The following is a 12,833-nucleotide window of genomic DNA, read 5'->3' on the forward strand; positions in this document are numbered from 1 at the left end:
TTTAAATTAATGGATTACAAAAGTTATTAACTCGGTAGAATTATTTGAAAATATTTCTTCCGATTTTGTGAAAATAGAAGATTCTAAATTGCACGCGTGCAATATATATATATATATATATATATATATATATATATATATATGACGAATCGATTCACGAGAAATAACCAATGAGTAAAGCACGATACATTTCGAACGCCATCTTTGTCATATAACATCTTGCTGATTGGTAAGATTTATACTTTCGTGCAATTATTGGAGCTTATTTTAAAGCAAATTCAATAGCGTGACATAAATAATAACTATATAAATAACTATATTATTCATATCGAACGAAATAAATATACAAAAATTGATTAGTTTTGAGAACGATTGAAGTTACGCGATACGCGATAAATTTGAAAATTGATATATTTTATATAGTCACGAATAGTATCTAGGTTGAACATCTACGTAATTCCTCGCTAGTCTAATCAATATAGTATATTACATAAGAACTATTTCTCATTTTATCGATTTGAGATCGATACGATATCTTTTCAGATCTTACGTTATTTTAATAATGCTCCACAAGTAAATAATAAGATAGTTAATAAACTCTGAAAAGAAATTCTTATAAAATTTATTTTTATGTTAGAAATTTAAAATTATCGTATAATATAAATCGCAAAGTACATCGAAAGCATTAAAGTAAATTAACTTTGGAATTGATAAATAAACAAAACTCTTATATAATTTGCATTGAAAAATTGTATAGCACGCGTAACAGCGGCTATAATTTAAATTTAATTATAGTATCGATTTTTGTATGAATAATTAGATACGTGTACATGTTCTAGAGTTGTTTCTATGAATTGATCGAACGATGTCTCGTTATTGGCTATTATTACGTTGTAATAGTCTGCCTAATTCTTCAACTAACAGCATACAATGATCAGTAACAATAATTTATGCATTAGTATTTCAATAGATATCGTGCCAAGTACACCTAGAAGAGGACTCCTGGGAAGAAGCAAAAAATACACGTAATAGATACTACCTAACTACTACTACCTGACGTAGTTAACTAAAAATCCGAGAATCTCGTATAATTATTCGCGTATGCGTCTCTATACGCTTACACGTTCTTAGTAAGAAAGATATGTTACGTCAGATAGATAGTAATAAAGGTTAGGCGCCGTCACACAAGAACGTGGCGGCTTTATCACGCCGTACAAAAGGGAATCCATACTGTGTTTTAAAAAAATCGTGATCTCAAGGCACGTTCAAATTGATTACTTATCATTGGTAATACCAAATTAAGAATTGTGTGTAAATACGAAATTTCAATCTCAGACCGCAGAATTTCTGTGGGCACGAAGGATATCAAAATGGTGGCTGTACAAGACGGGTGATGTGTATGCAGATATTGGAGCGCATTATAATTTCAGGAGAAACGCGTGTAAGCACGCATCATATTAGAAAATGGGTGATTCAAAGGCTCAACATGGAACACAGGAGATGAAAGGATGGCTTTTTAAGTGGACCAATTACTTGAAAGGTTATCAGAGAAGATGGTTTGTCCTGTCAAACGGCCTTCTGTCATATTACAGGTAGTCCGTAGTGAAATCACTGTTTCCTTTACTAATCTGTTTTTCTTAGCTCGTATGATTAAATAACGAAGAAATTGTACAACTACTCATGCTATGTTGTCTGATGAAGTTTTTTCTGTAGGATAGAAAGTAACTTTGACAAAAAGCAGAGCTTTTCCTTCTACAGTGTTAGGTTATGACCCTATGATCATATTAATGATTTGAAAATAAACCTACTTTGCATATAACTCATTATATAGTATCATTTGATATAGTTCATCGTTCCAATAAACATAAGGAAAGTTTTGATGACATTGTAAGTGTTGTTTCAAATAAAATGGTACTGCATATACTTTTATGTATGTTACGTTACGGATCATTAAAACATCCATGAATTTTATAAATTATCGTAAACAGATATATAAAATGAACTTATCAAAGATGTAACTGTAATAAAAAACAGTAATGAAGGATCTGAAAACGCGGCTTGATATAAAACGTCAATATGATTTTGACAAGTTGACTGATTTATGAAAACTTTCCTTTGTGGCAGATAAATTAATCCAATTATTATTATTGTTATTATTATTATTATTTTATTATTTTTTTTTTAATAATTTTGCAGTAGATCCATTTGAATTTTAAGCATTAGTTTTACACAATTTGCTTATTTAATTTATTATATTGCAATTTTTTTATGCATACATAATACTAAAACTTATATATCAGATAATTTATTGTTTCTTTTTTATCATGTTATATAATGATTACAATATTTGTTAAAATAGTCTTTTTATTAAGTAGTATTATAAATGCTAGATATTTTATGTTGAAAAATATGTATTGGAACAGCTCTGCATTTTATATATTATGATAGACAAACATGCCTGCAATTTTCTTTTTCTTTTTTTTCTTTTCTTTTTTTCTTTTTGTTGAAATATGAATAGCATAAATGATAAAAGTAACTGTTTTAAAATTGGCATTATATAAAAAAATGCATGACTGTAAGAAACCTACGCAGATATAACTGTACATTTGACATGATGGTTTATCCAAGTAAATTTAAAACCAAAATCGCAGCATTTATATCCCAATTTTCTTGTTCACAAATAATATCTAAAGCATGCACATATGGGAATACATACTAAAATTCTTCAATATGTAGTATAAATAAAACAATATAAAATTATTATTAAATTCTTAAATTTGTATAAAATCTGAACAGAAATATTAACAAGTCCTGATAAAGGAGCAAGATGTAAATATGATATGTGATATATAACATGCCCAGGAAAAAGTTATATGTGCTGACCAATCTAAACATCCTCGTGCTTAGATCATGAGAATTGTCTCGCCTGCTTATATTTGGATACGCGCATCAGATGAATTTTATTGTATATTTGCCTCTTTTTTAGTTGATTTTACAAGATGGCATATTAAATTATTCAATGCTTTTTTACAGTTTTTACGCGAGATTGTTAATATAAATTTGTATATTAAAATGTTAAAAGAATATTTAGTATAGAACATAAATTTGTATTATTTAATATCTGAACTTAAAAATATCGTCGAATGCATTCTTGATATGCATATATTTATAAAATAAGAATGATAATTAACACACAACAGCTATCGTCTATTGATGTTTATGTCGTCTATGAAGTTGGCGATCTCGTGTTTTACAATGAACTTTGCACTGCATTTTTAGGACTTTCAATATTTTCCCGCTTGGCACAGTTATGTGATTTGAGTTTGCAATATCTTTTTAAATAATAATGCAATATTCTGTCTTCACTTCGTTTTTAAACACAAAATTGGGAAGCCTGTTTCACACAGATCATGTTCACGCAATGATCACTAGAGTTTCTATTATCGCGTTTTCAGAAGTTAAACTTGTGTCGCTTAGGATCCTTCGTTTCTTAATAAGAAAATTTCAATCACGAAATACCAATTACGGTAGAAGGAAATTACGAAACGTAAATTTCGCTTCTGACAATTTTACACAATGTGAACGGGGTCTATTTGTTTTATGGATTGTTTAGGGCTGAACCAACAGGGGGGCCAAAGATATCAACGCGACGCAAGCGGAGAGCTGGCAGAGCCTCCGAGTAAGTAAATTATCGAAACGTCGAAATATCCTGACTTTCATTCAAACGAATTGTAATTAAGGAGACAAAAGAAATGTTAGTTTCATTTCATTCTAAAAAATTCCTCGCATTCCATTCTGCTACATGTTAATGCGGTCGCCAGCATTCCTAATAATTTCACCTGCTTCCTTTTTTTCTTGACTTGTAATTGATGTTTTATAACCGATAAATTGTTACACATGTAATATTACACCAATACAAATATCATAATACCCATATACCTAAACACATTTCAATATTTACATACGTAATTTACATATTTATTCACATAAACTACATATATGTATACGCACATATATTTTGTCTAAAAATTTTTAAGCGTCCGTCACCCGAAGACCTACACATTTATGCGTTTCCTTGGTGGCGTATGCGTGTATGTACGTACGTGCGTAATTGTGTGCGCAGTTTAAAAAATGCTTCTGTTGTTGATTATTATAATAAATTACATTTTAATCTTGTTTGCTGTATCTTATAAGTTTAGTAACAATTGCGTCGAATTAAAGAGGGGGGAGAGAGACATTAGTAGAATTGTTTTAAATTTAGAAGATTTATTTTTGAGATATTATATTATATTATAACGATCTACATAAAGTTATTGGATAGCTCACTGGTCAGTGCCTTCCCTTCTTATCGTTATACGTATATTTTTATATTATTTTTATAATACTTTACAAAATAATTCAATTTCGTATATACCTGGGCATTATTTTGAATTAAATAAAACGAGTAAAGCGTATCATGCATTTTCAAAAATATAAATAACTTCAAATGAAAAACAGTATAATTTCTATTGTACGCACGAGTATTGTAAAAGATCTGCACTATAATATTATGATGTACGATATTTTTGAAATAATATTCATCGTGTTATAGCAAGCGATATCGGCAAGATAAGAAAATTTGAAAAAATTTTATCGTTAATTACCAGATCCGCTTCCATTAACTATTGTGGACGATATGCAGTAATATATTTTTTACACGTCAGCATGATCTGTTCCTTTTCCATATAAAGTCGTATAAGTCTTGCGTGATGAATTAACTCGATTGATTTAAAGTGCATGAAACGATGATTGAACGGATTTATTTTCCCTTCCTGTAATACATGACCTTCGTCTCGGCGTTGCTTATATTATTTTTAATACAAAACATGGGGTTCTTTTTTTTTTTTCGTAAGCGTAGACAAATAGAAATGGTACTGTTACGAAGAATTTGGTTGTGGGTTTTGCTTTTTTAAAAGTATCAATTATATGCTAATTCATATATACGCGTCTCCTATCTCCACTGCGCCATAGTGTCACAGATTAATGCAGACAAATCGACATTAATTTTAATGGGACGAGGTTGAGTTTTAGCTTGGATAAACCTTGAATATACCGCAAAACGAATTGCAAACTCACGTCTGTCTTTTTCTGTGTCATTCGGTTTTCCAACAATTAAAGAATCTGTTCAAGGGACTGTCGCATTTTTATTCTTTGTTTAGAAATCCGGCGGAGATGTCTCATACATGCCGGGGCACGATATCCATGCATGGGGCCTTAATACACACTGTAGATGCTTGCACTTTTGTTGTAAGCAATGGCGGTACCCAAACCTTTCACATAAAGGCAGCGACGGAAGTAGAGCGTCAACAATGGGTCACGGCCCTCGAGTTGGCGAAGGCCAAGGCTATCCAAGCAGTAGAATCTGGTCTGTATGATTCCACTGTAAAATTCATTCTATCTCATTTCATGAGAATTACATCATCTTAGTAAGATGTTTATTCCTGTAGAATTCTGTTGCAATTGAAACAATACCTCCCTAATTTTCAAGCTTTTCTATATAACCTTTTTGTTTTCGTCATACGAAATAAAACAACCTCTACATCTGTTTCAATCAATATTTATTTGTAGACGAGGAAGAAGAAGAGTATCAAGATAACGACAATCAAAAGGCAGAACAAGGCACTGCCGTCAAAGATTTGAGTCAACGTTTGGAAGATCTACAAACTTGTAATGATTTAATCGCCAAAAGAGGATCTATCCTTCAACGAGCTTTGAATGAGCTGGAAACACTAGAACCACTATATCCTGACCTAATAACCAAAATTAAAACCGTGAATGAGAAAGCTACTATCTTCCGTATTGCTGCTAATGCTATGATCAGCGTAAGTCCAGTTTAACTAATCCAATTAATTAATTAACTTTTAACTAATCCATCCGTATTCCTTTTTTTTTTTTTTTTTTTTTTTTTTGAACTTTGAAATTAAGTTGACTTTATTAATTATTAAAAAAAATACTAATTCAGTGAACACCAACAGGCTAAAATACTGCGTAGGTATTCGATTAAACGAAAGATGAAACAGTTACTGGTGCTATTTTATAGCTTAAATGAAATCTTTGCATTATTGCAAATACGTAATAATATAATATTCCCATACCAATATTGTTTATTGATTATATGCTGATACTGTAATTTAAGATATAATCGAAATTATCCTCTGTATGTGATGTGTATATAAATTACTTTATGTCACATATCATAGGTCTGCATTTCTAGAAAGTAGGGTAAATTATGATTTCAGACTAGCAATGACTATTTGCAATTAGCTCAGCAACAGGAACCAAAATGGAAAAAAATGTTACAACATGAACGCGATCAAAAAGCGCGCATAGAGAGGATGGTCGAACAGCTAGCTAGGCAGCACTCAAACTTGGAAGAAGCTGCGCAACATGCGCTTCCCTCGGCGACACCAGCGGGAGGACACAGACCTTCCCGTAATTTCATATATTTTACTTTTTTTAATGTGATTAGTAGTGTTCTTGCTTTTATTTATAACCACATTGAACTTTATCATTTTCGATTGTGCCTACATTGCAATGTATTTAAATCTGAGTTCATGCTTATTTTTTATTTTTGCATAACTTAATCATTTTAATTAATTCAGGAAGAAATGCTACAATTTTTTAATGACATAATCAATAGTCAATACTGATCTGAATTTTAATCACATTAAGCGTCAAACAAAAAACGTGCGGGAACAAGTTATAAAGATTTTGATATATCAAACAAATCATCGTGATGTTAATATCTCATAATGTAATAATTATGCAACAATAGCAATGTTATTGTAAACGTTAATAACACAAGTCTAGCCTCTCTAGGAATTTTTACTTTTATATTATTTCAAAGTAAATTATTAGTAAGTTTTTATTAAGTTTATATTATAAAATCGCGTGTGCTTGTTTTCTAAAATTCCTACCCTTTCCATCAATTGAAAGGTAATTCGAAATAAGGTGGAGCGGATGTGTACTTACATTATGTCTAATGTGTGCTTTTTCATGCCCTTTAAATGAGTTACTTATTTAGATTAGAAGATTTGATATTGTACACAATTTTGTGATACGTACATGCATCATTTTTTCTTAAAATCTTTCCATTGGTGAAGGTTAATTTTTTGTTTTTGTCATTCATGATTTTTATTTTTTCCGAGATTTCGAATATTCGCGGTTTTTTGTATTGAAGTATAGATGGCAGTTCACTACCCTTGCTTCGTTGCGCTGACGATTTTCTCGCATAGCGCAGGACTTTGCACGCAAAGCTTTACATCTGTATGTGATTGATTGCTATCTAAAGTGATCATGTGGTGTATCTGTGTAAGTGTGTGAATGTATTACAAAGCGTTTAAATATGCTTTCATTTCTCTTAAATTTGATGCTTAATTAGGCACAGATGGCCTTGTAAATTGATATTTTGACGATTTCCGTTAATAGAATTTTCGTTGAGTCGATCGCAAAATTTGAAGTAAAAAGTATTAAATCGGTAGTTTAATGTTCAGAATACACGATAGATGAAATCATAGATGATGTCAAAGCAATAATCGAATGAAGCAAAGTGTGAATGTGTGCCTACAGAGGCAACGGTTCATAGAAACGCAGCTTCGATGAAAATTTCAAAGATCCAAATTCTTGGTTTTGTGAGCCAATCTCGTGACTTGTCATAACCTTGTCTCGTTATCTTTGTTTGATACATAAATATAAGTATGTTAGTACTGATTTAATGATATGCAATTATTCGTACCGATCGGTACACTACAAGTGTTCGCTTTGTGTTTGAAAAGCAGTATGATATTCGAAAGCAAATCAAATTACTTAAATCAGAATAGGTTGTGCCCGTGAAACGACATTAAAGTAATATTGATTTCGATAATCTTTGTAATCGTATTCTGTGCGTTCTAATCACGATATTGTTCTATATATCTTTAATTAATTTGATTTACTTAAGTAAATTATATTGCTTCGCCAATTTTATTTTTATTATTTATTTATTTATTTTTTTATTTGTTTAAATAACTGTAACGTATGCATAAACGATAAATATTCTTTTTTAAAGATTCTGCGATAACCACTTCTCCATCAGAAGACGAAGAAGATAATGCAGAATTTTATGATGCTCAAGAGACGGATACATTTACACTGACTATTCCAGGAGTAGCTTCAACTAATTCGATATCTCACCAAAGAGATCGTACTGATTCTCAAGGAAGTGATGATGGCTCTAGCTCTGAAGGCGACCCAACACCTTTGCCAGTTTCTGATTCTGCTGGAGCAGAGTCATTTCTTATTGTGACCGACTCTACAGTAGTACAACCTTCTTCTCCTATTACAAATACAGACGAGCTGGACAATGTAATTAATCTTTGCCAAAATAATATATGATTAAAATGTTCAAAGTATATAATATTTTTTATTAATACATAGACGGCTTGGCAAACCAACAATGGCGGAAGCAGTGGCACCGGGTTAGTAAATACACCTAACAGAAAAAGAAGAACTAGAGTACCTGATAAACCTAATTATCCTTTAAACCTATGGAGTATTATGAAAAATTGTATTGGCAAAGATTTATCAAAAATTCCGATGCCTGTTAATTTCTCGGAACCACTTAGTATGCTTCAAAGGCTTACAGAAGATTATGAGTATGCAGAGATTCTTGATAGGTACATCATATATCTATCTAACGTTTTTTCCTGAACAATAAATTAAGTTAATAAAGTTAAGTGTTCTAAAAATTTAATAATTATTGAAAGTTGAAAGTAATGTTTGCGTTTACAGAGCAGCAGAATGTACCGACAGCTACGAACAAATGGCCTATGTAGCTGCATTTACTATCTCTAGTTATTCTACAACTGCCAGCAGAACAGGCAAACCTTTTAATCCGTTATTAGGTGAAACGTATGAATGCGATCGCACAGATGATCTCGGTTGGCGAGCCATTTCCGAACAAGTTTCCCATCATCCTCCCATGTTAGCTCAGCATTGTCAAGGTAGGAAATGGAGTTGCTGGCAGGAGTTCACCATGGCTTCTAAATTTCGCGGAAAGTATCTTCAGGTAAATAACTTTATCGAACCTGATACATGTCTGTTTCGTTTCTCGAAGCTAAGGAATTCTTTTTTCTACGCATACATATTCCGCAGGTAATACCTTTAGGTACAGCTCATTTAGAATTTAATACAGAACACCAACATTATACATGGCGTAAAGTAACAACCACTGTACACAATATAATAGTTGGAAAATTATGGGTTGATCAAAGTGGTGATATGGATATTGTCAATCACAAAGACGGTATCAAGTGCCATCTAAAATATATACCATACTCATATTTTTCAAGAGATAATCAGCGTAAAGTTAAAGGCGTTGTCATGAATTCAAATAAAGAGGTGAAATGGGTGGTTCAGGGTACGTGGGATTCAAAGATAGAAATTGCTCCTGTCATTAGTACGTCGGGAGCTCCAGACAATCCTGTTTATAAAACAGGGCCATACATATTAGCTTGGAAACGACGTATGCCTTCGTAAGTATCGAAAAATGTAATCGTTTGTATCTATCGTATCAAGAGATAATATTTTTTATTTAAACATTCATTTTTCTAATTTCATATGATAGTGATGATTGCGAAAGGTATTACTCATTCACGGAACTGGCCTCTCAGCTTAACGAGCCAGAAGATGGCGTAGCTCCTACAGATTCCCGATTAAGACCTGACCAGAGATTAATGGAAGACGGACAATGGGATGAAGCTAATGCAGAAAAACTTCGACTCGAAGAGAAGCAGAGGGCTGCAAGGCGTTACCGTGAACATGAAGCTGAAAGAGCTTCTTCACAAGGTATAGAGACGTCGTACGATTGTTTTCAAAAATCTAACGAATTAATATTATTTAATCCGGAGCATTTATTTTATAGGTTTACCTTATGAAAGTTGGGAACCGTTATGGTTTAAGAAACAGCAGGATCCATACACGGATAGTCTTTGCTATATGTATAGTGATGAATATTGGGAGTGTAAGAGCAAAGGCGATTGGTCAAGATGTCCAAACATATTTTAGTCTGTAATATATCAGTTTACAATCTGACCGCCCATTTACAGTAAAGAAAAGTTTGGATCTTTTAACGTGAAGATAACTAGCAGTAGATATCACGGACGCGAAGAGTAATTTTCATAATTTCATGCTAAACGTGATATTGGGGTTGTTATTGGGTGTGGTATAGTCTTTACTTCTTCCAATGAAGTGAACAAAAGTTGATGCTTGCAAATATGACACATATATCGTACGTTATGTACTCTTGTGTCATGATCATGCTGCTACCTGCCTTTCCTATTTTCTTCCTTAGCTATGTCCTTCCTATTGTCTCGCTAATTTGATCGGTCGTTGTAAAATTCTACGAAGCAACCGTCGTCCATATTGCGTGATTTTTTAAAACGAGTTCTTCGAATCTCATTGTTGAAGTCTATTCGATGAGCAAGCATTTTTTTTAATCTTTAAAAATGTCGCCAGTAAGAAATATCGTGATGATTTGTAAAACACTTACATATACTATTTTATTGTATAATTAGAATAGCAATTTTCCAGTAGTAAATTTACTAACGACTGTTCCGTACCGTTCTCACAGAAAAATTAACAATTTGGATTTATGTAATTCAGTATTACAATGCATCGTAGAGAAATTGAAATATCATGTGGGTTTCCTGTTTTTCTTAACTTTATTATATTCAAGCTTTCACAAAATTCTATCATATCATAGGAATGTAATTTCTTGACATATTTTATTACATATACATCGCGGAAAGTACTTATACAGACTATGAAACGTGTGTTATATGCTTCACGCGATGATGTGATATTTGCAAATGAATAAAAGAAAGGATTCAAATTGTGAAAGCGTTGCTGCATATATTTTAAGCGAGATGGTGCCCTCATTTGGCTCTATTGAAACTTCTACTAAAAAATAAAAATAAAAAAAAAAAAGTAAAATAAAGAAAAAAAAAAAAGTACACCAAGAAAAAGCAATCAAAACGAAATGCTGCTTTTATATCTTTGCGTTCGTCCGACTGCCACGTTTCAAATCTTTACGCGGATACTCAAACAAGGGGTGGCATTAATAACCACTTTAATTCGTGTGATTTCAAGAAACGTTCCTGAATGTGCCACTAGAATCTGTGTGTAGTCGTGGAAGTGCTAAAATGGGCTTAACTCGGAAAATACATTGGGTGACTCGTGATGCGTTTAAACATATAAAAACAGATTCGGTGGGCAAGCGAGTGAAACTTTGAAGCTTCCAAATTCACGGTGCCCGCACGCCTAATGAACATTCTAAAATATTGGGAAGGCGTGTCGTTGACTGAGCCGATACAAGCCCGTTATGTCGAGGCAACGATTATGGGTTTATAAACTGGAAACGAACCCAAGAAAGGAAGCATATTCAAAAAAGCGGTCTTAAGAGATTATAAGTTCCAAACAATTTGCAAAGAATAAGATATTAAACTATAAACACAACATTCGTCACTACTACGGATTCTTTCCAAACTATAATATAATAATAATATATATATATATAAATTATATATATATATAAACATGTAAAATACTAAGTGAATATATATGTATTTCATATATATACATATATATATATATGTATGTATGTATATGTATATATATATATAAAGAAAATTACCGCACGCACACATTCATACACAGGCATACGCGAGCGATTTATCCGCGTAAATTGTGCATATGTATGTATGTATGTATGTTCGTATGTACATATAACAGTAATAAAACTTATTATATATCCCTCTATATAAGAAGCATATCGGTTGTTTCGTTCTTAGTGTATGATCGCTGAGCCGATCATCAACACTACACGACTAGCCCGCTTGCAGCCAATATTTAAAATTATTGTTATTTTAATTCTGGCTGTATCATACTTTTAATAGTTAAAATAACATTCAGAGAAAAATGATATATCTGTATACATATAAATATAAATTAGTTATAAAATAATTTAAAAGGAGAAACAAATTAAAAAAGTTACGACGATAAGCCGAATAGAAAAAAATGTTTGGATTATAGTGCTTGTACATTAGCCAATCGTGTGGAACGACAAATACAAAATGCTTCGCTACAAAACAATAATTTTGTAGCATTTGCATTACACCTCGCATTTCCCATTCGTTTTCCTTGATCATCAAGATATATAGAAATTTTTCAGTCGACGATTGTTGATTAAAATATTTCAGAAACAGATCGTGGTAACATGCCCTTTTCTTTAAATTCGATGAACCGTGTATTAACGATTATATCTATACATAAACGTACATATATATATATATGTGTGTGTGTGTGTGTACATAGACGCAATGTACATACATTTGACTTTGACGTACGTCAATGAATTTTAGGAAGAATGTCACTGGCACGGATGCCATCTATTTCACGTTTCGAATTTCGCGGGTTATCGTTACGAGCAATTCAGATATGCAAGAAAAATGTTTCCAATGGTTAGAAGAATCATTATATCGCATAGTAAATTCAAAGCATATTTTAATATACTCGATTAAATGCGTACGATATTGAAATGAGATACGAAATGCTGATACACGAGTGCCATCTGTCGAGCACTCGCGCATACATATCTCTCATAAAAAAGATTTATAATGATCGTTGACAAAAAACATGGAGAATCAATGAAAAAAAGAAGGAAAGAATGTCTCTATTAAAAATCAGGATTTAATCGAGAGAAACATCGTCGTAAGAAACGAATCGATGTAGAGAAAATTAGTTTTTTTTGCCTTTTG

At 32.1% G+C, this 12,833-nt stretch overlaps 1 protein-coding gene across 2 annotated transcripts; it reads left to right on the forward strand.

The window, feature by feature from the left end:
• The first annotated feature begins 914 nt into the window (after positions 1 to 914).
• On the forward strand, positions 915 to 12,168 carry LOC122628662 (oxysterol-binding protein 1). 2 transcript variants are annotated; one of them, XM_043811158.1, is made up of 11 exons: positions 915 to 1,592; positions 3,614 to 3,679; positions 5,199 to 5,404; positions 5,608 to 5,861; positions 6,279 to 6,471; positions 8,087 to 8,382; positions 8,455 to 8,693; positions 8,809 to 9,085; positions 9,172 to 9,551; positions 9,644 to 9,864; positions 9,941 to 12,168. In XM_043811158.1, exons 1-11 carry the CDS (start codon positions 1,465 to 1,467, stop codon positions 10,081 to 10,083), a joined length of 2,403 nt encoding a protein of 800 aa, XP_043667093.1. In that variant the 5' UTR covers positions 915 to 1,464; the 3' UTR covers positions 10,084 to 12,168. The 2 variants fall into 2 exon arrangements, with proteins under 2 accessions (XP_043667093.1, XP_043667094.1); XM_043811159.1 differs by lacking the exon at positions 3,614 to 3,679 and having other exon boundaries at positions 921 to 1,592.
• Positions 12,169 to 12,833: the final 665 nt, after the last annotated feature.

Source organism: Vespula pensylvanica, chromosome 4 (assembly GCF_014466175.1).
Source record: "Vespula pensylvanica isolate Volc-1 chromosome 4, ASM1446617v1, whole genome shotgun sequence".
In the NCBI taxonomy this organism is placed as follows: domain Eukaryota; kingdom Metazoa; phylum Arthropoda; class Insecta; order Hymenoptera; family Vespidae; genus Vespula; species Vespula pensylvanica.